The sequence below is a fragment of the Tympanuchus pallidicinctus genome, unplaced genomic scaffold, assembly GCF_026119805.1.
Source record: "Tympanuchus pallidicinctus isolate F22 unplaced genomic scaffold, pur_lepc_1.0 scaffold8, whole genome shotgun sequence".
Taxonomy (NCBI): Eukaryota; Metazoa; Chordata; class Aves; order Galliformes; family Phasianidae; genus Tympanuchus; species Tympanuchus pallidicinctus.
The window spans coordinates 14,497,931-14,523,030 of NW_026294802.1; the positions used below are offsets into that span (position 1 = coordinate 14,497,931).

Sequence of the window (25,100 nt, forward strand, 5' to 3'; positions counted from 1 at the left end):
GCCGTTTGGAATTTTTTTAATAAAATGTTTTGTTTTTTTTTTCTTTCAAATATTTGTAACTGAAAAAATAATTCAATTTAAAGATCCATTCTCTCCCCCATTAACTTGTCACTCTTATCCTTTTCCAGTTGAATACTCGCTCTGGATCCGACACCCCAACACCACCCGTCTCAGACGGTGCCGATCACCCCTCGCCGTTTGCTGCATAGTGGAAGGGAGAGTTCGTGCTAGTCAAATACACGTTACAAACAAGTAGTGGTTACAGCAGAAAGATTCAGGATTACATTCAAGGTAGAGGCAGAACATCAGACTTCTTGTTTTTCCCAGTGGGTGCAGAAATGTACGTCCAGGGGAATACCTCTTCCAACAAAGAACTATTGAACTATTATTCAAACAAATAATAGTAAGAAAGCAGAGAACTGGGCTAGCCTGCTCTGGGCACAGCTTGGGGAAAAGACCTCTATTATTATTTGCTAGGATGAGACGCCCCGTTCCCACTGCCCTTAGCCACCAGGTTATCGCTGCTGTGCTGGCAGAAGCCCTTTGTGCAGGGGGCCCCTGCAGGCTCGCTGCGTTCCTCAGCTGGTTTCAAGTACATTGGGCCAACGTAATGTATTCCTACAGCTTTCCTAAGGGGAGGTGGGTGAGCAAAGGCAAACAGCGGTGCATAGAAACTGAGCCTTTTGCCACCCACCCAGGGGAAGGGTGAAACCAGCAAGGGGCGCTGGCACCTCTGCCAGCAAGGGCTGGGGGCCCCGGCCCAGCGCAAAGAACCATGGCTGAGTCAGGCCTGGGGTGCAGGTGGAGTGCTCCCACCTTCCGTAGGAGCGAATTGCACTTGGATACTTTCATTCTTTATTTGCTGGTTGCCACTTTGTGATTATTTGTACAAAAGAAATCACGCAGCTGTTTCTTTTTTTTGGGGGGGAGGGGGCTGCTGCTCTCTGCAGGCTAAAAGCAGCTGATTTTGCTTGAGTTTGAGGAAAAGGCAGCCTCATTTTTCCTCCTTAACATGTGAAATACTTCATGGAGGAAAGATCTTCCTCCTGCTCCCCTGCCACACTTTGCTCCTATGCTGTCTGCCTCCTGTGCCATGTGGTCCCATGGCCAGTCAGCTGTCCTGGGTGGGCTCTGACTCTGTCCTTGTTCATATCTCAAAGCAAAGAGTCAGGGCCTGTGCTGCGAGAGCTCTGCAGCATGATTTCTAATGTGCTCCTGCCTCTGCTCCTCTGTGCCAGGTTCCTGCTTCCCAGTACACACAACGCACAACCACCATAATCATGCTGGGCCTGAGAAACGATTAGTGAGGAAGGCAAGAGTGGAAGGAAGGGGCAGGGATGGTCCATCAGTCCCAGTTACTGGTTTTTATGATGGGACTGGGGCTTGGGCAACAGAAGGAGTGGGGGCAGAAAGGCAGCTGCCAGCAGGCATCCCCCACCAATGATTAAGGAAGTGGCTCCCCATGTAGCTGACAAGCAGATCGGGCTCAGGAAGGCAGGACTTTCTCCCAGCTGCACTGCAAGTGTGAGCTCAACCAGCTGCCAGGTCAGTTCCTGACAGCAAGCACTGTGGGGCTGCAAGTGCACAGGACTGGAGGTTCCAGGCCACAGCTGATTGCTGTGTTTGCCTCTTAACACTGAGTTGTGGGCACAGCAGAGCAGAGACAGAAGCCCATCAGTTCTCCTCAGAAAGGGCCCCCACAGTAGCGCTCCTGAGCCAGCACAAACCCTCTCAGCAGTGCCTCTTCCCTTTCCTTGCTGCTGGGGCTGACATCCTTCTCTCCTTGGGGCTGGAGGGCAGTTTTGGAGGTGGGAGGAGCTCTTCTTTACACCTGGGTCACCTGCTGCAGGGAGGCAGTAGCACAGCTGAAGGCAGGAGAAAGATTGCACGTGGCCCTTAATGATATGTTTACTCGATGGCAGCTGTGCCCCTCTGCACTCCCCAGGACAGTGGGCTGATGCCCTGCTCAGCTTGGGGGCAGTGAGCAGAGTGCCTGCAGGCTGACTCCAGGCACAGCTGGAGACCTGGGTCAGTGAAGGACAGATCTAACCTGGATTTTAGCACCTTAAAAGTCTGTTTTTGCAGCCCGAAGCAAGTGAAGCAAGTGGCAGCCTTTGCCAAGCTCAGCAGGACTTTAGAAACCAGCTCAGAGAGTACCAGGTTGGTGGGAAACTCCGGTTTCCTTTGGCTACATTTGGAAAAGGTGCCTGTTCTGCCTATTCCTTACAGCTCTGTGGCAGAGGTGACCCCTGACGGATGGCACAGGGGCAGCAGGCAGCTCTCCTGGCAGCTCCCTCCTCTGTGCCCTGCTCCAGAGGTAGAATAATCCCCTTCCACAACCATTAACTGGGGCAGCTGGGGCTGTGTAATGCTCCAGGTCTGCCAGCAAGGAGTGGGATGCTGCTTTCAGAAGGGCTCGGGTCCGGTCACACCCTGTCCTGCTGCAAGAAGCATTCATCACCTGCAGCTCTATGCCCACGTCCTGCAGGAGGGAGCGGGGCTGCCAGCTCTGCTCTCGCCCCAGAGCTGCAGCCATTCTCCTGGCCCCACTGCACTGCAGGCAGTGGTTTAAGCAGAGGGTCTGCCCTTGCTGCCACTGCTGGCTTCATAGGGGAGGAACACTGTGGGGGAGGAGTATAGATACTAGGAGCTCCTTTTTTTTTTTTTTTCTCTTTTGTTTCTGGGGTTTCTTTTGGTTGACTGGCCTCTTCCCCCTGCATGCCCGTGCCCTCCCGCACCCATTCCCTTCAGTCTCTGCTCACAGAGTTACAAGCACGAATCCCAGTGCAGCTGCAGATCATGTCCATCAAGGAAGTCTGTGGAAAAGAGGCTGGGAGCCGTGGTGCTGAGGGGGGCCAGGCTCATGACAGATCCCCCCGGCAACTCCAGCCAGTCCATGCTGTCCAAGTTAGCCTCAGCCAGATCCAAGGCTATGCCCCCGGCCGGCTCGTGAGCAAAGTGCAATTCCGAGGTGTCCATGGGTGAAGGCGGGTGGTCCAGGATGGCCGAGCTGCTCAGCATCTCACTGTGGAGGTCATCGATCAAGGACAGGGGCTCAGGCCCATCGTGGCCTGCCGTCAGCAGCGGGAGGCCGGTGCTGCTCTCCAGGAAGTCCTCCAGCCGCCCCACGGGCACCGTCTGCCCCAGCGACACCGGCACCGCCAGCTCTGAGGAATGGTGGCTGCTGGGCGGTGAGGAGCAGGCCGGGGCTGCAGGTGGTTCTTTTCCAGCTGGGGATGACTGATCCTTGAAGTCAGCAGAAATCTCTGCAAGGGAACAAACACGCCAGCCAGGTGAGGAGACGCGTGGCCAAACACCGCAGCGATTCCTCCCACCCAGCATGGCAACCTGGACCCCCCCAGGATCGAACCATCACTGAGCACAGACAGGGATAAGGAATCTGCCCATGCCTGCGTTCTGCTGCCTGAAGGGAGTTTGTGGTCTGCCCACAGGGAACCCAAGCATTGGCTCAGAGCACAGACGTGCCCAGAGCTGATGCAGCACAGCAACCAAGCAGCTTTTCAATCCTATTAATGCCCATCTGACATCTCCCTTGGTGCTTTAATGACTGCTAGGGACACAGAAGTAAAGACCTTCGTCATGACTACACATGCTCCCCTCAGTGCTCTATAATCCCCGGGTCAAACCCACTGGCTGGGAAATGCAGGTTTGTCTCCTTACCTCCACTTTCTATGAGAATGTCAAACAAGTCATCCATCTGCTGGCTGGAACAGCCATTCTCCTGGAGAGAGCAAGCACAGGATTAGCTTCCTATTACAGGGGAGCTTCCCTCCAGCAAGACACTTGGCTGCTGGCTGTCCTCCCTCATCCCAGTAACAGGGCTGTCACTGCATGGACAAGCACACAGACCCATGGCACAAGACTCCTCCATGATCCCAGGCTGCTACTGGAGGCAAAGGTGCAGCCAGCAACTGCTCTAACACCCACTGGGCACTGAGCAGTTTGGGATCTTTTCCTGGGCATAGGATCTTCCCCAGGCCCTCCAGAATGAATTTCAAGAAGGAATTTGGATAGGAAGGTTCAGAAGGGGTTGTTTTGCCTCTGTTCTCCTTCAGTGGCCCAGGTCAGGAATCTAAGTGGAATTACAGCAGCACCTTTCCTCCTGTTCTCACCTGGGTCTTTGGCTGCTGCTTCATGGCCTCTTCATAGCCTGGTGGCTGTTTCAGTGGGACTGAGGGGACAGGGAGAGGTGGTGGAGGAGGTCCAAAAAGCGATGTATGCTGCTGCTTCTGCTGCTTCTGCTGCTTCTGCTGCTTCTGCTGCTGCTGCTGCTGCTGCTGCTGCTGCTGTTGTTGCTCCAGGTCCATCTGGGAAGGGGAGGGGGCAGCAGGAGAGCTGGGCTGGGATGAGGGCTGTGCAGAGCAAAGACATAAGGAATGATCAGGAAAAAGCTCATGGTTTCTTTAGCGGATGTCACTCCTTCTCTTGCCTGGGCACCGCTCCTCTCAGCAGCCTGGCTTCTGTGCACTCCATGCACTATGCACCGATGACACAGAGACAGACTTCCCCTCAACTCAGCTGGAAATCTCTCACTGATATTTCTTATGCTAAGACAACCACACCACAAACCACCATCAGGCTGCTCCATGATGGGGAAAGCCTCATTGGTCCAAGTGGGGAACTCCTGGGACTTTGGAAGAGGGCACTTCTCTCACTTTGTTCAGCCTCCAAGCCAGGCCCTCTCCTTCATCCTCCCCTCTTCCCCTCCAGCGCTTGCTTTGGGGACACAAGCAGGCTTCATTAGCAGCAAATTCCACAGCCTGAGGGTGTGAAGATCACCAAAACACTCAGCAGTACCAGAGGTCTCCAAAGGAAACCCCAAGTGTTGCTGCAGGAAGCGGAGCTGGTGACTCAGCTTCACCAGATGAATCAGCACACTGCTGCCCAAAAGAAATGTTACCATGTGGACGGGGTCTTTGCCTCTGCAGTGGTTACAAGTGAACCACATTGACAATTGCTCTGCCAGAGCAGTGATCCCCAGGCAGTTCGAGCCTTTTACGTGTTGATGCTCTCCTCATCCTGTTTTCCCTGGAAATCTCTCTGTCTGCTCTGTGGCTTCTGTGTACAGACGCAGCCCCAGGCGCCTGCCCACTGAGCTGCTCTGGGGTTCTCTGTCTGCCTGAGAGGGGCACAGGTTTTCAGGGACCCTCTGTGGAAGCCATCGAGGCAGAAAGGCTGCAGGTTTGTAGGAGCTGAGAAAGACAACGTGCCGTGTAACAACCTGCAGGGAGGCAAAAGGATTTGGAGAGTTGCTCCAGATGCCTCCACAGCATGCAAGCCAAGGGATTCTAAGGGAAATCAGTTTCTTCATTTACCTTCTGCATCTCCTCAAAGGTCTCAACGTGAACTAAGCCACCGAGCCTTTGCAAAATGGGTGTCCCACTCTGACTGTGCTAGAAATTAATCCTATCTTTTTATCCTTTCCAGGATCTGACTCAGAAATGATCCTCCGAAGTCTAAAAATTCTTTGTAGAAATATTTCTGTCTCTTAGTTACATGGTAGAGAGCAAGCTAAGTCATCACTGATGTGGGCTAGCAAGGGAGGATGTGCACAGCAGGATGTCTTTACAGCTGTCACTTGGAGAAGGGATGATGCCAGAGGTGCTCTCTTTCTCCAGTCTGCGCTGCAGATCACAAAGACACAATGAACAGGTATGGTCTCTGCAGAGCAACCACCTCTTCATTTCAGCAGCAATCCTTCAGGAATCGTGAGCACCATTACAAGCCCAGGCCGCCCACTCTGACCTTTCATCGTTTTTAATTGGTAGAAACCCCTGCAGAAACACTGGCTGATATTTCACCCAGCTATGGCAGAAGCTGCTGTGAGCCCTCACTGTGATGATGGGCTCTGACCAGGAGTGGGTGAATGTGTTCCCTCCCAACCAGTGCTACAAACCTTGCAGCAGGCAAAGGAAAACAAAGGGAAAAAGCAAGCAGGCGGCACGCTACCTTTCTGACAGGTTGGTTCAGGCCTCTGGGCTGCTGCTGCTGCTGCTGCTGTGGTGTGGGAGGCTGAGGAGTGCTTGCAGGTGGCTGACACTGCAGTTGGCTGGAAGTTTTAGTGGGCGATGATTGTACTCTCTGGAAAGAAGAAGTGAGAAACTGTTCCCCTGACACAACGTGGAGATAATTGTGATTCTTAAAGGATTTATGAAGTCTGTTTGTCCTCACTCTTTAATCTTTGTGAACTGCAATCATTCTGTCTCACCAAGCAGAGAAATCAAAGTGCAGCAGGATTTGGCATCCTCAATGAGGAAGCAATGCCAGGCTAAGCCCCTTGGCTCTCTGTGGCTTCCTCGGAGTGGCAGCACTGCCACAGCACCTACTACTAATCCATGCATTTCTGGAGCAGCAGCTGGAGCTGCAGTGTGAGGGGTGATGCTGAGCCCTGGCATTTAGCTGATTTGCATCTCGCCTGCTGCACAGCAAATGCAGCCTGCTCAGGGCCTGTCACTGATAGCAGACACTGCCACTGCTCTGCAGCAGGCGCAAGAAACGTGGCAGCAGAGAATGGAAACGTTCCCTGATTCCATGGAAGATGCTGGAGTTTGACTTATGCCATAAAACATATTTATGCCTTCCTGGAAAAAGCTCTTAGAACATTTCTGCTAAGTGCTGGATTCATGCCAACAGGGGAATAGTGGATCATAGCTGATGAAAGACGCTGCTAACCCTGAAATATTGACGTGCATTAAAACAGAGCAGTCAAGATGTAAAAGTCTGCTCTGAGGGTCTGACTTCAGCTCTCAGCAGACAAAGTGATGTATCTATCATTCTGAGTACAATCTCTCCAATAAGGAACAAGGGGTGAAATACACCCTGCTTTTTCTAATGCCACAGGCACAGTTGTTCTTTTGAGAAGTAGCAAAATGTGCCTGCGAACCCTTGTCCTCCAAACCTGAGATCTTGCCTCATGGGAGGCAGAACCGTGTGTTTGTGAGAGTGCTGGACAGCCTGTGATGCACGGACATGCACTGCTGTACACAGCTCAGCACTGCCAAATTACAGTCTTTATGGTGAAGATTTACTTGCACTGCTCTGATGTACATAGCCATGAACTACTAGCCACCTTCACAAGCATATCGGGCATTTATTTTGGCATTCTCTGAGTTGAATTTCCAACACAGGAAGTGGTCCTATGGTAACCTAGACGCTTGCATGAAGAGGAAGAGGGGAGTCCGACAGCGGCAGTGGGGTTGGGATCTGAGCCTACCTGTGGGGTCGGGCAGCTGCTCACTGCCTTCCCCTGGGGTGAGAGGCCCTGCCTCTCGGCGCTCTGCTTGGTCACGGTGAGGACGATGTGGGTCCCTGTGGAGTCGGTGATGAGGGTTGGAGGAGGAGTGCCCTTGATCAGGGCGCTCCCCTGCTGGCCAAGGAACAGCCGCGGGCTGTGGGACTGGCACGGCGGCTCTGCTTCCGTGGCTGGCACCTCCTGCTTCACCATCACGGCTTTCTTTGGCACTGGGCTTGGGTTCGAAGTGTCCATTTGGCTAGAGGTTGGTGTGGGGTTGAATTGGTCGGTTTGGCCACTGGATTGCTTTGCATACTGGCAGCTCGGGAAACCGTTTTCACTCTTGACCTGGATACCAAATGCTACTGGGTTGGAGGCGAGAGCTGTTCCTTCTCCCGCAGCCGCCGGGGCTGGTAGCGACTGCTGAGCGCGTTTCTCCTGCTCCAGCTGTAGCCTGAGCATCTCAACCAACTGCTGCTTCTGCTTTAGCATGCGGGTGAGCTCCTCGATCTGTTTGTCCTTTTCCTGCAGCATCTGATCTTTGTCCCTAACTTCTGCATCCCTGCTGTTCCCGGTGCTGCACCGCTCCGACCTGGGTGCCGCGCTGACGCTGCAGGAGGCAGACTTGGAGCTCTCTTCCTTCACCAGAAACTGCACTGGAGACGCTTGCAGGGTGAGTTGGGTCAGAGGCGAAGTCACCATCTCCCCAAAGGTGTCCCCAGTGGCTGAATTCTCATCCCCTGTGCTCATCTGTGAGCGTTCCGAAGGAGTGGGAGAAACAGGCGGAGTCGAGCCAGTGCTGCCAAACTTCATCACACCACCACCAGTGACTGTGGCCACAACTACTTCTGCCGGTGCGATGCCAGTGGTGACCAGGGCTGGCCCCGTGCTCAGCCTGGCAGCTGGGAAAGCAACCACTACCTCAGCAGCTTTGGGGAGAATGGCTGCAGTGCTGGGCTTGGGAGTGGAGGTTGTTTGGCCGGCTGTGCCATTCTGCTCTTGGTAAGCTCTGAGCCGCTCAATCAGTTCCGTCTTTGTGCCCGAGACAGGCAAGGCCCTCAGCTTCAGCTCTTGCTTCAGCTCTGCCACCTGATGGGGGTTGAAAGAGGGCAACATTAAGACAGCAAGCACAATAATCACAACTATTATCAGCTGCCAGAGCCCTGGGGCAAAGGAGCAAGCTGACCCCCTGCAGGCCAGCAGACTTGCATCTCAGGTCCAGGCTGCAGGGCAGCACTGCCAGCTGTTAGCCTTAGCTACCACCAGTCCATGTCAGCTCTGCTCCAGGGCACAAAGGTGACTCAGTGCTGACTCTCATCACTGACAATGGCAAAACAAAACAGCTGTACGATTCCACAGGACTGAGAGCAGCACCAACTTTTACCTTCATCTCATCCAGGTTGGCAGGGAGAGGGCCTGGCTTGCCCACTGCAGCATTACTGTTTTGTCGCATCAGCCCACCGGAACCAGAGGATACCGAAGATGTGCTATTGACTGCAGCAGAGAGACTGCGTATGGCTGGGGCACTGGCACCAGTCTGCTGCTCTCCTGGAGGCCTGCAGGAAGAGAAAAACCACAGCCATCGAAATCAAGGCAGAAAGGCATTGGAGGCTCTCAGTACAGGAGCAGCCTGCCAAGAGGATCTGTGTACCTATGTATGCCAACAATCGTACAGGTCCACACCTGTATACCTGTACGAAACACCCTAAGCATTAAAGCACGCCTTTGGCTATATTCATCCCTAGGCTACACCCATCTCCAACACCGGCCCTTTCTGAGGCTCACTATAACCCAAGAAGACTGAGTGCATCACACACCCGTTCACCATACCACACACGTAGAACACAATGTGTTTGGTAATAGCACTGGGAAAGGCCTTCCTAAGAGAGCGCTACACCTAGGACCCATACTTTGGTGGAGCTGGCAGGATGGTCTGGTAGTTGTAGTGCTGCTGCTGTTGCTGGTTGAGGATCTGAAGCTGGAGAAAGAGTTGCTGCTGCTGCAGTATTTTGGCATAGGATGAATCCATGGGAGGAGCTCCTTTGTCCTGCTTTTGGTCCGGGGGAATATACTGATGATATTTAAGCTTCTTGACTTTCGGCTTCAGCTCCTTGGCTTTCTTACTGCGCTGAGACTTCTCACTAGCAGACTTGGGCTGGCTTTGCTATTCAGAAGAAAAGAAGGAAGCAAATAAGAATGGAAACCCTGAAATAACACAAGGCCCCACATAAACCAGAAAGCACGCTGGGATTTTTGTTTCAAAATTCTCCACATCTGACCTCAGGGTCTTTCCACGCCTCCCTAACTCAAGCAATACTACAGCCACAGCACCCACAGGAGCACTGTAGCACCGCTCACAGCAAAGCAGCCATTCATCTTTCCCAGCACACCAGACCACTCATCCATCAGGCTCACTAACTCTACTTAAAAATAACACCAACTGATTCAAAACGTTCTGCATTTAGGACCCATTTCACAGAAGGTAAACAGCTCACGGAATAGAAGAACCTATTAAATATATTGCTCAAATAGGGTCAGAGGAAGACACTGGTATATAAGCCTTCTTAGCTTCTGTTAACATAGCACTTTCAACTCCAAGTCTTCTTCAGAATAATCATCTCATCTTTTTTCTGAATACACCAATGAAGAAACCATCCAAAATACCTTAATGAGCGTCGGTGGGGGCTTGGCAGCAGGAAGACCTGCTCCATTGGTAAGACTGGGGGGCAGAAGAGGTGGAGGTGGCAGAGGCGGAGGCGGCTGTTCAGGTAGGAAAAGTGTTTCATTGGAGTCTGCACTAATCTGCAATTGGGATGTACCCTGCAGGGACAGAGAAAGGCATAATGAGAACACGAACGAGGAGGGAAGCATTTTAACAGAGTGGTGGGAAGTGCCCACTTAAGGGGGAGCAGCAGAGTATTCAAGTGATTAATTAGATTCCTTTAACCCACTCCATTTGTCCCCAAGAAGCACCACAACTTCCAAGGGCAGAGAAGGAATCAAAATCCTACACTTGCATGTCCAGCTTTGCTTGCCTGAATCAGCTGCACACCTGTCCAGCCTGCCTCACCAGCCAGGACTGTCCCATTCCCCACATGACACCACTATGGGCACTTCTGATGACCAGAGGACATCACCGGTGCCACACACAGCTAAGACCCCTTGTGAAATCTCACTGATTATGCTGTGACCTTTTCGGAGTCTCTTAGCCTTGCATTTTAGGATCTCTTGCCATGAATCAGCAGTAGCTCCATGGCACTGAAGGAGGCCACCACATTCTCACCTGAGCTAGTGATGTGCCAGTGGTGGTAGGGAGAGGGTCACAAATCCGTGAGTCCATCGGCGATGGGACAGACCCCTGGGACTCATGGCTGGCTGGCTGTTCTGGGGAGAGGGCATCACTGCTGTCCTCGTCGAAGGAGGAATTGTCTGCAACCTTTGGGTAGTTCACCTGTCCAACTGAAAATACAAACATTGCCCATGGGTTTCCAAGTGGAATTAGAAATCGTTTCATTTGCCACTAGATGTTTCACAAAGAAAATGAAGGCATGGAGAACTGTGTCTGAGTTAAAGTATCATACAAAAAAGAGAAAATGAAACCCAAGTTGGATCCATTTGAAGTGTTTATATTCATCTCTGCTATCAGCAGAATGCACAGATGTGGACTGGGGTGAACCACTTCTCTTGCTTCTCCACAAGATGAGATCAAGAAGCACAACAAGAGCTACTGAAGCCAAACCCAGGGCTGAAGCACGGCCTATTTGCTGACCATGCGGCACCAAAGAAAAAGGTCAGTCAGTGTAGGGCTGAGTCATGCTTTCTTTGGTGTTCACCCTAGGTGGTGGAAGATAGAAGACAGAATCCTTCAAGACAGAATCCTGAGTTGTCCTCTACTCTTATAAGCAACAGGGTCTGTGGATTTAGTGGCCCTGACTGCTATTAACGTTTCTGTCTGTCTACACATCCTACATACAGCAACTTATCTCAAATTAATCCTGGTAAGCAGAAAATACTATCATTTGCATCTAACATAACTGAAATCCATGGAGATGTGTTCTGCTCAGAGTCAGAAGGAAGCCACTTCTCTAATATGCCAGCTCACAAGCTCACTCTTTCTATTCTTCAGCCATTTCCTGTGCAATAGTTAAGCCAGGTCTCCCCCAGCACTGCCCTTTTCCTTTTTTTCACGAGAAGTATGCAGCCTTGCTCACAGTTGTGTCCCATCTGTCTTTAAAATAGCTGTGTGTGTTTGAGGGAAAGAGTAACCACAGTCGTGCACAGAACGCCCAGCCAGGGGAGATGGGAAAGAGCACTGCTGAGGCGGTGGGAAGGCTATTCCTCAGCATTCCTTACAGCCCTTGGAATGGCACTGGCATGATTTACATCTGTTCTGGTTTATTTTTAAAGGGGTTGGATTCTCTGAAGTTTGTAAGTTCACAGACAGCTTTTGTTTCATCACACCTGTTTGTATTCTGTCTCCTTTCCTGATGTGAGTCACTCAGTGGGATCTCCCTGACCAATGTTGCTGATGTGTCAATATCAGGGGAAACTTTTAATGAGAGAATCTAGGGAATGCAATCTACAGCAGTCTTTCAAGCCCTCAGGGTATGTAAACACTCTTGCATTATTCTGGGATGTCTACACTCATAATTTAATGTCCACAACATAATTTAACATCTCTCTACTACTATCTGTTCCAGAGGGCATTCTGTTTTGCAAAATCCTGGGGGCTGAAAGGCTCTGAGATGGGAAAATAAGAACAATGATAGGATTGCGCTCCCTTAAGCAGGCAGGCAAAACGATAGGAAATCACAGACACCTTGGGCAATGCCCTCCACACAGACCCTCCTCTGGCCTCACCTATAATAGCTTCCTTCAGGCTGGATTCCACGGGCAAGATGTTCTTCTCCACCAGCTCCATGGGACCTGGCCTCTGTGCTATCTTCTCGTTGAGGTCATCTGCTAGCCTGGCTCTCTTTAGCTTCAGCTGCTTAGCCTGCAAGGAGGGTTCAGCTGAGGTCTCTGTTCAGGGAAAAGCAAATACAATGGCATCAGTTCAACAGTGACCAACCTACGTACTTTAGCAGTACCTAACTTCTCTTTACAAAGGTAATTGTTGATAATGGTAGATAGCTTTATAGGAAAATAATGGCAGATTACACTAGATAACTACATAATATAGAGATATTATAGATAATATGTAAATTGAAGTTATGAAGATACCATAACAGCTCCTGTGACTCTAGATTAGGATAAACTCACTGTTCTCAAACTATTGTCATCTGATTCTCATTCATCTTTTCCCTTTCAGTTGTGTCCAAAGATGTGGTACTCAGCAGCAGGACAGTACTCCCTCTCTGAAACTGAGGTGCACATTGATTAGATCAAATCTGCCTTCTTCCCACTTCAGTATTTTACAGTGCCATCCCCTAGCAGAAGAGCAATGCCCATTCTATTTCACTGTGGCTCAGCTGCACAAAACTGTACAATCTGAGTTTACATAAGAGATTCTTCAGAGATTGTTGAATCACTCCCAAGAAATCACGCCACAGGCCTGTAGCATGATATTCTGCCCACTCCCAACTAACGGAAAGATTTGGGGGTTGGAGGCACAAGAGAAAGCTGCCAATAAGTAGTTATGACAAATCTTATTGTTGGTGTCTTCCTCTTCCACGTGTGCTGTACCTTCCAGAATGTGCATCCTAACCAGCTCTGATCTCTCTGGCCGGGACCGGATTTTCCGTTTCAGATAGTCCTCTGTCTGCAGCAAAAACAGACAAGCAAAACCAATTTTAGTTGATCAGACACAGGAGATAAGCTTGGACAAGCAAGAGAAGCAACCATCTTTAGTTGCTACTGAAATCTCAATAAACTCTGAAGAAGGAAGGGGCGTAGCAGAATCCCAAAGCACCACAGAGCGAGTTTATTCTGAAGATGACCTTCTACTGGACATTCCCTCAGTAAAAAAGAGCACTGCTGCCCTATGGAACTGAAACTGGAAAGGATTTTCTCAAGACCCGAAGCCTTCTTTTTGCCTTTTACGTAACACCACTAGCTTATGCCAGGGTGAAATTCAAGATGTTTCCTTTCACACTGCAGCATGAATATATCGTTCCATTGTTCACAGCAAATACTTTCATACGCTGTTGGCATTTGGCATGACTTGTGGTTCGGGCATATTCTTATTTAAAGACATGCTATTCATTAAGCTACAGACCCTATGCTCTTCCTTGGCAGGCAAATTCTAAATGCTACCAAGACCCACTTCCAGAGCTGCTTTTAGCAACATCTTTGAAGAATGTGCTATGGATGGAGTGATGTATGGAGATGGCCCTGTTACCCTGTGCATGTCCCAGGAAGGGAACCAGGGTGCAGTGGGTAACAGACTGCTAAGTGCTGGCTATCGGAACTTGATGATCTTGAGAGGAAATAAACATCAAAGTCAATCAATCAGAGAACTCCATCGTACTTGCTTAGGTGCCCACACCAGAATGATAACTTAGTAAGAAGGGTTTATTAAAAAATGGAGGAAAAAGCACAAGCCTTTGGGACACTGGTCTTAATGCAGAATCCATTGTTCCAATCCTTCCACCAAACTCAAAGTGCTAACATGCCTTGCAGGTTTTTATCACAGCCATCTTACTTCTTTAGCCTTATCTTGCTTTTAGTTCTAAAACAGAACTTGGCTCACAGTCATAACAGGTTTTATTTCCCTGTAGACTAATCAGAAAGAAAAAAAAAACAAAAAGACCAACAAACCCCTCTCCTCAGAGGCCTTCTGAGGAACAGAAATCACCAAGAAACCCCCAGTGAGCAAAGGTGAAGTGTGGATGGTGACGCCTAGCTCAGGCTTGCCTTCCTCTTTCTCTTTCTCTAAAGCCAGAAGTCTGCATGATCTCAGTGCTGGCATCCTCTCTATTAACTAAGTTTTCTGTTTCTAATGTCCAAGAGAAACAAGTGCATGTGCACACAAGAAAAAAATCACACATATAGTAAATGAATGACAGGAAGAAAAATATCAGTGACCTCCAAGGAAAATCTAGGTACTGTCTTCAGTGGCTTTTAGTTACAACTGTTCACTGGGGAGTAACTGGGGAGCACCACAAATAAAAACATCCCACTCAAAACATCTGTAACTGCACATTCAGAATGCAAAGGATTCCCTCCTGCATCGTGTGGGATGCCCAAACTGCAAGACAGACTGCTCCTGATTTTCCTAAAATCTTTGGGAGCATATTGCATCTTACCCTGGCCCGTTCCAAACTCCTTCTTTGTTCATGAAATGCAGCTGGACTTTTCAGAGCTGTAGAAAAAAAAACAAAAAAACACATTTAGAGAATGAGTACAAGTGATGAAGTTCTCTTACCACACGTCCTTCCAGGCCAAACAAATTAACAAATAGCCCACAGCAACTGCCTCGGGCATCTTCCAGCACACAGGACAACATCCCAGCTGGCATAAAGCTGTATGAACTGTCATATTCTGACAGCACAGGAGCTGATCTGTGGGCTACACTCCAAGTGGAACTATCCACTGTTCACCAACAGACTCCTCCAACAAACTCTTCCTAGGAGCTTCGATATGGCAACAAAATATCCAGGACCCTTAAGTAAGTGAATGGCACCAAAACAGCAAGGGGATGCATGAGATGGTTGGAAGGATCCTCATGGGGGAGGATCCTAATGAACTGTAAATCCTCTTTACCACCTCTTAATGTCAAAGGAAGCTGCCGATCTTTCCTCCATTTGCACCTGTGTTTTGTGTGCATGCATGGGCTGGTTACAGATTCTGCAGGTCTACAATGGGACATACACATTGCTCCACGTAACAGAAACTACTATGACAACAAGAACACTTGGACAGGAAAGTGCATCTGCCTGCTGACAGAAAACCACAACTTGAGGAATTGACAGCAGCGCTCCATTTAATGGACCTCCTTGCCCCCCCCCACCAGACTAGTAAAAAAAGCAGAGCCAAAATAGATCAGGTTTTAAGGAACTAATCCTCTGCTGTCCAGGACCATACTAACCCTAGAAGAATCTCTCGCTCCGCCTGGCTCCTACACAGCACACAGAGCTCATGTCCCATGGGAGAACTGGAGAAAGAGGTGACATGACTTCTAGCTCCGTGGAGTCACTGCCGTCACTCCTCGTGGTTTTCCCCAGTCCACAAATTACTTGTTTTCCATAACAGCGCCACTGCGGCCTGTGTTCAGAGCTGGCTGAAGGGCACATCACTCGTTCCTATTTCTGAAATATCCATATCTGAAACTACCTGATGGAGTTTCTAAATTTCCATCAAGCTGAGCACCAATGTTCAAAGAGCTTTCAGCTTTAAAGCCACTCTGAAGCTCTTTTGAAGACAGAAGTCTATAAACTGGTGCAGTCAGTAACTCCAAAGTGCTGCATCTAGGTCCCACGAAATACAGTCTGCTCATGCTCTTCTTCACTGAAGAATAATGATTAAAGTACTTCTAAAATGCAACTTCATAATGAAATATTGGAATGCTGTTCAAAAATAAAACCTGTGCATAAATGCAATACAAGAAACTACGTCCAATGCACTTCAAAACTTTTTCCCACAGAATAAAATGGAGCACCAAGAAAGGCAAAATGTTAAGGCAGACATTGTCCCCCTTTACTCTGCTCTTGTGAGGCCCCATCTGGAGTACTGTGCCCAGGTCTGGAGCCCTCAGTACAAGAAAGACACAGAGCTGTTGGAGAGGGTCCAGAGGAGAGCCACCAAGATGATCAGGGGGCTGGAGCACCTTCCCTACGAAGACAGGCTGAGGGAGCTGGGCTTGTTCAGCCTGGAGAAAAGAAGGCTGCGGGGTGACCTCATGGCAGCCTTTCAGTACCTAAAGGGAGCCTACAAACAGGAGGAGAATCAACTCTTTGAAAGGACAGATAACAGCAGGACAAGGGGAAATATAAGTGAGGGAGGGAAGATTTAGGCTGGATGTCAGGGGGAAGTTCTTTACAGAGAGAGTGGTGAGGTGCTGGAACAGGCTGCCCAGAGAGGCTGTGGATGCCCCGTCCCTGGAGGTGTTCAAGGCCAGGTTGGATGGGGCCCTGGGCAGCCTGGTCTAGTATGAAATGGGGAGGTTGGTGGCCCTGCATGTGGCAGCGGGTTGGAGATTCACGATCCTTGAGGTCCCTTCCAACCCTGGACATTCTGTGATTCTGTAATACTGTGATTTACATCATGGGGTAAAAGCAGAATGCAATCAATATGTGAGGAATTCCAGTACCAGAGGAGGTTCAGACTACAAAGAATCATTTGTAGAATAAGTAGGCTTAAATGAGTTAGAACTAACAGTAATGGGTGAGAATACAAATGATGGGGGGCAAACAGTTCCTGCTGATATTAAAGGTAAGTTCCATACAATCAAGTTCCATACAAACAGGGAGAAACCACCAGGGAAAGTTTTGCAAGCTGGCCAACAGAATCGCGCTGACTGCACATAAATCAGGATAAAAATCTACACCGGAGACGCAAGCAGCAAGCTTCTTCTTGGGTTTCCAAAGACCCTTTGCCACTAGAACGTGCTGGCATGACAGGAGTGCTTCTCCCTCCCTTTCTTACCTCTGCCGTCAGTATGAGGCAGGACGTGAACTTTACATGACATTTCCCTGGCCACAGCTTATGGTTGCAAAAGTCAACTGCAGGAGTGCAACCAGTGTCACAGGTAGCATAAGAGGAGCCTTCAATAAAGACAAATAAAGGAAGGAGAAAAGCATCCCTGTGATGAAAGCAAAATGAAAACCTCTCTCTCAAATCACACAGTAAGTAAAGAAGTTGAATAGAAGGCAAAGCAGAAGTGCAAGGGGAAGAACCACACACAGAACAATGTCAGTCTCTCCTTTGGAAACAAGCACTGTGCTGCAGCTCTGCACTGGCAATATGACAGAGGACTTCATAGCTGACCTCTGGAAATGTCAAGAGGGCACAAATCCTTCACTGCTTCCCTCAGCAATCCAGGATGGGGCTAGATGACAGAAGAGTGTCTGTTGTAAAATCCTACTCCATCCAAAATTAACTAAGCCTTGCACATTTTGCTGGGTTTGAAATTGCTAAGGAGGGAAGAGCTGGGCAGTACCTCCCCTAACTTTATTAGACCGAGTGGGGAAAAAAAGCAACAAATCCTGTGCAGAAGACTGGAGCTGGGAGGCACAGGGCTGGCTCAGGCACAGGCTGAGCAGACACACATCTCTACCAGTTCCCAGCACTGTCCTTCCCAACCACCTGGCGCCGATTCCTCAACCCATTCCTGCCTCCATACCCCATTGGCTTGCTCGCCTGAGTGCTCCTTTATCCATCTCACTCAAGATTATCCACACTGACAAAGCTCTACTGTTCCTAACAATATCTGGTATTCTGTCTCATTTTGATCTTGGCTGCAGATGAGCAGCCAAAAGGATGGAGCCAGAAGCACTGCTAACAGCCCTGGTACAATGCACTGAGGTAGGAAGGCGTGGGGCAGGACTTCTACCACTGGTGCAGGGCATGCATACACAGTGCTTGGTACATAATGCAGTAAATGCAACCCCACAAAGTAAGGATGAAGACACTCAAAGCACCTCATCCTTTCTGACTGCACAGATCTGACGTATACTCAACTATAGCTGAACTGTATTCAACTACACTCAACATACTCAATTACTCCTTACGGTAAGTTGTCTTATTGCTCTTGAAGACCACTGATGACAAAAGGCAGTATTAATGCAGAGGAACTATCCGCAGGCTTAGATGTTCATACTATTTGAAAACATTTCTGAATGTTTAACCTGTATTTCCCTCCTTACAATACATCCTCATTATTCCTTGCCTTAGCTTCCATAATTACAGAGAACAACTTATATTTTCTTCCTCTTTGCATTTATCCCAATATATTTGAAAACTGTGGTTGTCCTAGAATATTCTGTTCTATAAAATGAGCAAAGCCAGTTACTTCAACCTTCCTTTACAGAGAACATTTCCCAGACCTTTGCTCATTTATTCTCTTCTGGACTTCTTCCAATTGATCAGCATATTTCTTGGAGCACAGTGACCAAAACTGAGTATATTTTCCAACTAGGCATTCTTAAATAATACACACACTAGCTCCTTGTTTAAACAGAATTACTGGCGATGGTGAATAATGTCACCATTCAGCTGATGTCACCAATCAGCCATGGACCTTCTTTCTCCCCACCTCACTCAAAAACCCCTCTGTGCTCACCCTCCCCATGTGACACCAAGACTTTACTCCAGTGCTGTTTTTTTACCTACTCTGTCCACAGCTTGGAATTGTCCCAGCATGAAAACATCAGGTGAACCTACACCAAGCATCTTACTCAATCCAAGATGTGAAAAAAGGTGTTAAACATTGTGAATTCCTGAGGAGGAATATTTATTCCAGTGCTGGGTACAGCCTTAGCAGCGACTTCTTCCCCTCACCACGTCCCATTCATTTCTGCCTCTCCACTGATATTCCAGTGGCATCCATACCATGCCAAGAGCAATACTAGGCAACAGTCACCAAAAACTAGCTGCTTCCTCCCTGTGGCATGTGCTTAGTCCCAGACAGCTGCTACTTAGAGTGGTTTGAATCCTTGATCTGGCTGACTGCGTGGCCAACCTTGCTATCTTTGCTAACTTGGGGTGAGCTCCTGATGACAACAGAGTGCTGCTAGAGGCAGAATCTTGCTGAACTACAATCACATTTATCAGCTACTGATGGATTTCCACCTCCTCAGTACTTTTCTACTGCTGATATATCCAAGAATGATTAAGTGATTTCCCCCCATGCACCTTTCCCACGAGGTACTCCTTTTGCCTGCCTTTCTGCTTTTCTTTATACATAATATATTCATGTTTTCATCCTCAATAAAGTGAGTTTCCATGTTCTGCCCTCATTCATTCTTGCACCTGGGTCTGGGACAAAGCATGCCAGCCCTCAACTATGCTGACAACATTTTGTGGATTCAGATCACAGTTGTTTTGAAAGAGTTATTTTAACCTGGACTGGTATGCTCATTTACAGCCCAGCTCCACAAATAATTGTGTCAGCACAACAGAGCAGAAGCTGCCCAGCCAGCCAAAGTCAGGACTGAGAGGCTGGGTTTAAAAACCCATTCTGCAGTGGGAGCCGCTGTGAAAGTAATGCCTTGTACTTACTTTCATAGAAACTACAACAGATACAATGAGCACAGTAAAACTCTTTGATAGAGTAAATTCTTAGCTACAAAACACTATTTTTCAACACAGCCACCACCATTAGCTATGCATTTTTACTGGTGATGAACAAGAGCCTGCATGCCACACTCATCTAAACTTACACCAGCAGAGGGGACCCACTGTTGTCACTGGTGAAATACAGCACCCACCACCTCAGTATGCTCACTTGCACTGTTTGGTCTCTATAAACATTCAACAAGCATCAATGAATGTCAATGGGGACAACTTTTTATGCATGGAGGAATTCCGTGACACACCTTTGCTTTATGTGCACTTCCACATCAGACACCATTTGGTCAGACTGCCCCTCTGTTGATCTGTGTTGAACTGCTGGCCTTCCATCTCAAAGCTCAAAGCTAAGCAGCAGCTATGCGGGACTGCCTCTGATGATAAATGCCCTTCTGTACAAAGCACAGATGGAAATTGCTCATCTTTGCTTAAAAGCAATGTATTAATTCCTATGACACAGAGTTCAGAACAGCAATGCATAACTTCAGCGTTCCCTCCACCCAAGTTGCATTTGCAGATATTGAAATGTCAGTAAAGGGAGATACTGCTGCAAGTGTCATGGTGGAGCTGCTTATAAACAAGGTAACTCAAAATGCAAATGTAGGGTTTTGCATCCGAGGAGAAATAACCACATTCATCAGTACAGATCAGGGGCTGACTTGCTGGAGAGCTCTGCAGAGAAGGAGCTGGATGTCCTGGTTGTCCATGAGCCAGGAGTGTGCCCTTGTGGTCAAGAAAGCCAGTGGTATCCTGGGGTGCATTACAAACAGCGTAGCTAAGCTAGCAGGTCAAGAGAGGTGGTCCCAGTGGGGCCACATTTAGAATACTGTGTCCAGTTCTGGACTCCCCACTTCAAAAAAGACAGGGATCTCCTACATGGAGTCTTGCAGAGGACCACAAGGATGATAAAGGACCTGAAGCATCTTTTGGAAAGGCTGAGTGACCTGGGTCTGTTCAGCCTGGGGAAAAGAAGACTGAGCGGGGATCCAATAAATGTTTATAATTATCTAAAGGGATGTGGGAGGCAAGTGGATGAGGCCAGACTCTTTTTGGTGGTGTGCGGTGACAGGACAAGGAGTAATGGCCTAAAACTTGAACACAGGAAGTTCCTTACAAACACACGGAAGAATTTCTTTATAGTAAGGATGGTGGAGCACTGGAACAGGTTGCCCAGAGAAGTTGTGCAGTCTTCTTCTATGGAGATATTTAAGACCTGTCTGGAAGCCTACCTGTGTGACTTACTGTAGGGTACCTGCCTTAGCAGGAAGTCAGACTTGATGATCTCTTGAGGTCCCTTCCAACTCCTGCAATTCTGTGATTCTTTGTGAAACCCAAATCAAATCCAAATCTCCAACATAACAGCAGAGACAAAAGGCCAGGCAAAATGGTTCCAACCTTTTCTGTTCAATGTTTACCCAGAAGCACAAAAACAGCAACTTAAGCTTTGCAAAGCTTTCCAAGACAGTCATATGGAGATATCTGAGTTCCTGTTACCCAGTGTGAGAAATAAGTGGAATCAGAACCAAAATCAGAACCACTCTAAGAACGAAACACAGCAGAGGAAGGTCTGAACCAGCTGCTAAAAAAAAGAGGGCAGAGTGGCCGTATACTGCATTAGCTTCTGCAGTTGACAAAAGACACCAAGATCTGTAGAAGCCAAATAATGGATAGAAAGAAAGACAATTTTTTCCCAGATCCTCACAGCTCCAGTGTCGAAGGAGGAGGAGACACTGAAAAACCATCCGGTATAGGTTAAGATCTCAAAATCAGAGTCAGCAATCAGACCTGACAGCCAGTGGGCTTTCCTTGGTCTCTATACTTGGACCAATCTCTTCGGAGACAGCAAGATGATACCTGAAGTGCAAACCAGCTGGCCAAATATGCAACATTTGTAGGGAGGCTACTCGTAAATTCGAAAGAGTGAATGAAGATTGGCTCTTAAAGGGAAATGAATCTTTGTTTGCTATGACTAAGAGAATCTCATGTCACATCCAAAACCAGCCTCTGACTAATTCACAAAGGCAAGGCCTACTGCTGCAGCTTCTATTCATCTCTGCTCTGAACCAAATTCTAGTTTCCATCTCTTGTTTACTATATGCTTTCGTAAAAAGATGAGATAAAGAGCTGCGAGTGTGCTTCACAACTTCCTCTGTCAGTTCAGGGTGGGGTTCCCACCCTGTAGCTTTTGGTGTTTGGTATGCCACGAATCTTGAACCACGGATCAGGGCAGTTGGCATTTTCTTCACCTCACTTCCAAAAAACATTTCTTTAAGGCATGGAAGACAAAAGTATTCGAAAATGGGGTCACATGCACAGAAGGAGCTGTCATTTTGCTGCAGGGCATTATCACAGAGCAGCATGCTGAAAGAATATGGAAGGGGAGGAGGAATACACAGGTGGTGGAAAGAGTGCTCCGTCAGCACCCTTTTGTCTTCATGTAGCACCCATGAATTCCACATTTGGGACACAGACCTCATGATAATTCAGAATCCTTGCTGATTTCATAGCCCTGACATGGATAAGAGCCCCTGGATTAAGACCAAGAGCTGAGTATCAATGTAAGGGTAAGAATACAAATGGTAAACTGTGATTCTTCAAACCCCAAAATACTACAAACTCAGAAAAAGCAAAGTTTAGATTGATTAAAAAAAAATTAAAAAAACACAAAAAACAAATTAAAAAGGCCAAAAACCAATCCAAACATTTTTAGGAAGGTAAGAAACACGTCTCTGGCATGCACACAAAAGCAGCTTTGCTCTTTACTAACACCCTTTGATAACAGTATCACTGTCATTCCCAGCTGTGAGTGTTTCTAGTCCCAGAGAGAACAGGAGCTGGATAAAGGTTCCTTCCCACATCATTACTGTTGCCAACACTGCCAAAGCCTGGCATCACAGTCACAGGGCTATGGCTTTAGGGGGGCTTCCCTTTCGCTGAGGTATTTCAGCTGCTAGAGACATGGCAGGGGATGAAAGGCCATGCACCGTGAAGTTGAGCTGAAGAAGTCCTGCCTTGTAGTGTCGCACCATCTCCTGCACCAACATTTGTGATGCACTTGGTTTGCTTGGAAGCTTTCCTTTAAGATACAGCAGAAGGATAAGACTTATGTTAGCTGTAACAGCAAAAAAAGAGCCTGCTTGTCAAAGCCAATGTGAAAGAACTCAGAGAAAGCCCAACAAATTGTCAAGTTTGTCAACATATGAGTTAATTTAAACTCTTAACAGAGATGCGTCATTTCTCAGAGACCTTACCCTCTCCAGGAGCAAAGTGGAAACTGTCACCCATGGTAACAGTTATCAGATCTCTGGGTGATTTGCTACAGCTTCATGTCAAAGAAGATGTACAGCAAACACTGATAATGTACAGATCACCCTGCGCATCCCCATTAACTCTATGCATTCAAAAGGCATTACTGAAATATTAATTGGAAAATAAAAAGAAGAATGGAAAGCTTCAATACGGTTATTATTCTGTGTCCAAAGCGAAGAGGAAATGGGAACCCTTTGATTCATCCATTCCTAGACCTGGCCTTATGCCTGCTTCTTGGCTGGCTAACTGTCCCTTTGCAAACTCTTCTGATATCATTACGGAGTGCCAAGGCTGGCTGAGATGTGGGGCAATGAGAAGAAAAAGGGGAGATCATTCCCAGCTAACAAGAATGAACTAACCCAAAAAGACAGTGGGAAAATGAAGCAGAAAGAATTGCATGACATACCAAGTTTTACTTCCCTGAATTATCAAGCATCTTAGCAAACAACCAGTAGAGTTTAATACTTGATTGTTACAGGGAGCTAGGAAAAATGCAGTCTGTCAAAACCTTCAGAACAGACTTTTCTCTCTGGAGCTTCAGAAGGTCAGACAGCATATTTCCATTGCTCACACAATGAACTTTCCAAAGTCTTATGAATCAGATGATACAAACACAGGGAAAACAAACACATGCAGCTATCAAAAAACAAACAGAGCAGGTGCAGTTATTAGGCCTCCTGCAGGGAGGTTCTCTGCTTAACCATACAGGCTCCCTTCTTTCCACAAAGCCTCAAGGCTTTGAAACTAGGCTTCAAGAGATCCAAGTCAGTGAAGCAGCAAAGCATTCCTGGGAGACACACAGAGGGATGATGATCAAGTGAAAATGAAACCAGTTACAGATTTCAGTGTGACATGGCACAAACAGAAGTCCAGTTGGATGTGTCCTCACAACAGTGTTTGGTTTATGATACCTTCTTGGTGTTCCAGTCCTGCTCTCAGAGCGCAGCATCTAGCACTGCAAAAGACTCGCTGGCCTCTGTACTTGAGATTGCATTTTATACACAGCGAACCAGGAAAAGCAAGGCTTCAGAGATGAAGAGAAGTACTTTAAAAAGTTTTCATTTTTATATCTCCGAGGCTTGATGGGTTTGGACATTTTACTTTAAAAATCTGGTAGCAATGATACAGTCCATATGTTTGCTTTGAACTTCTTATCCTATGTGAAAGTACAACTTCAGCATGTTTTACGGAAAAAGACAAGAGACAGAAGCAGCACTGGTGGGCAGAACAGCTGATACGGGGTGGTAGGCAAGTATAACTTCGTGTTGTTACTCTAAATAGACTTCCAAAAAATACAAGGAACATCACTTCTAAGTCCTGATGTGTAAAGCAGCAGGAGAATGTTGGAGCTAATACACAGCACAGACAACACAAAGCAGGAAGGGCACATTCAGGGGATTACAGCAATCGGTTTATCTGCAATTCAAATAGAACACACAACAATCCTGAAATGACCACTGCAGGGCCACAGGGCAACACTTCCGAATCAGTAAAACCCTGCCCAGGCACGGCAGCTCATCGTCTGTCACAGCCATTATGGAGATGAAATAATGCAGAGGCATTAAGAATTGCACCTGAAGTCAGCCGTGTAACAGCAGAATGTTTCCTGTTGTGAAAAACACAGCACATTTAGATAACTGCACATGTTCTAACAGCTTGCTACCTTTGCTTTCCTCGATTTACACCAATAGATGCTCCTCTTCAACAAGTAAAACTGGTAAAACATTTTAAAAGCTGGCAGGGGAAGTCTTTTGTTTTGACAATATTCTAGTATGCTCTACCATAGCCACTGTCTATAACAGGAATCAGGATTTGACAATATCCACAAAGGATTTGTTTCCCTCAGCTCCCCTCTGGACAGACCTCACTGTGGCCTTCCAGTATTTGAGGGGAGTCTAAGCAGGAGGGGAATGACTTTTTACACAGGTTGCAATACAACAAGGGGGAATGGTTTTAAACTAAAAGAGGGGAGTTTTAGGTTAGATGCTAGGGAGAGAGAAAAACTTTATTCAGAGGGTGGTGAGGCCCAGATTTGAAGCATGTCCACCTCAGGGAGTCTGAAACCCAGCAGCACAGGATGCCCACACCTCACGCACAGGCATACACTCAGTAAGTGACAGACAAGTCCAAGTAGAAAGGTGCACCTGGGTGTTGCACGCCTATAGCACAGAAACACTTCAGGACTGAGGCCTGTAAAAACAGACAGTCAGAAAGACAATACTGACTCCATCCTTCCTGGATTCTATTCTAACTGCTGTCTTCTAACCACGCAGCATCAGGGAGGCTCTGCTTTCAATTAAGAAGTGATTTG

At 47.8% G+C, this 25,100-nt stretch overlaps 1 protein-coding gene across 2 annotated transcripts in view; it reads right to left on the reverse strand.

The window, feature by feature from the left end:
- Positions 1 to 25,100, reverse strand: part of MRTFA (myocardin related transcription factor A) — a 47,140-nt gene continuing 22,040 nt past the window's right edge. The window contains exons 3-14 of one of the 2 annotated variants that reach the window (XM_052669268.1): positions 14,500 to 14,555; positions 12,938 to 13,013; positions 12,113 to 12,274; positions 10,536 to 10,711; positions 9,917 to 10,072; positions 9,163 to 9,416; positions 8,637 to 8,808; positions 7,235 to 8,341; positions 5,971 to 6,102; positions 4,134 to 4,373; positions 3,682 to 3,742; positions 1 to 3,266 (exon numbers count right to left, since the gene is read on the reverse strand). In XM_052669268.1, the coding sequence (XP_052525228.1) occupies positions 2,767 to 3,266; positions 3,682 to 3,742; positions 4,134 to 4,373; positions 5,971 to 6,102; positions 7,235 to 8,341; positions 8,637 to 8,808; positions 9,163 to 9,416; positions 9,917 to 10,072; positions 10,536 to 10,711; positions 12,113 to 12,274; positions 12,938 to 13,013; positions 14,500 to 14,555 (3,092 nt within the window). In that variant the 3' untranslated portion in view covers positions 1 to 2,766. The remainder of the gene's footprint in view (positions 3,267 to 3,681; positions 3,743 to 4,133; positions 4,374 to 5,970; positions 6,103 to 7,234; positions 8,342 to 8,636; positions 8,809 to 9,162; positions 9,417 to 9,916; positions 10,073 to 10,535; positions 10,712 to 12,112; positions 12,275 to 12,937; positions 13,014 to 14,499; positions 14,556 to 25,100) is intronic. The other variant, XM_052669269.1, reaches the window with a different exon arrangement.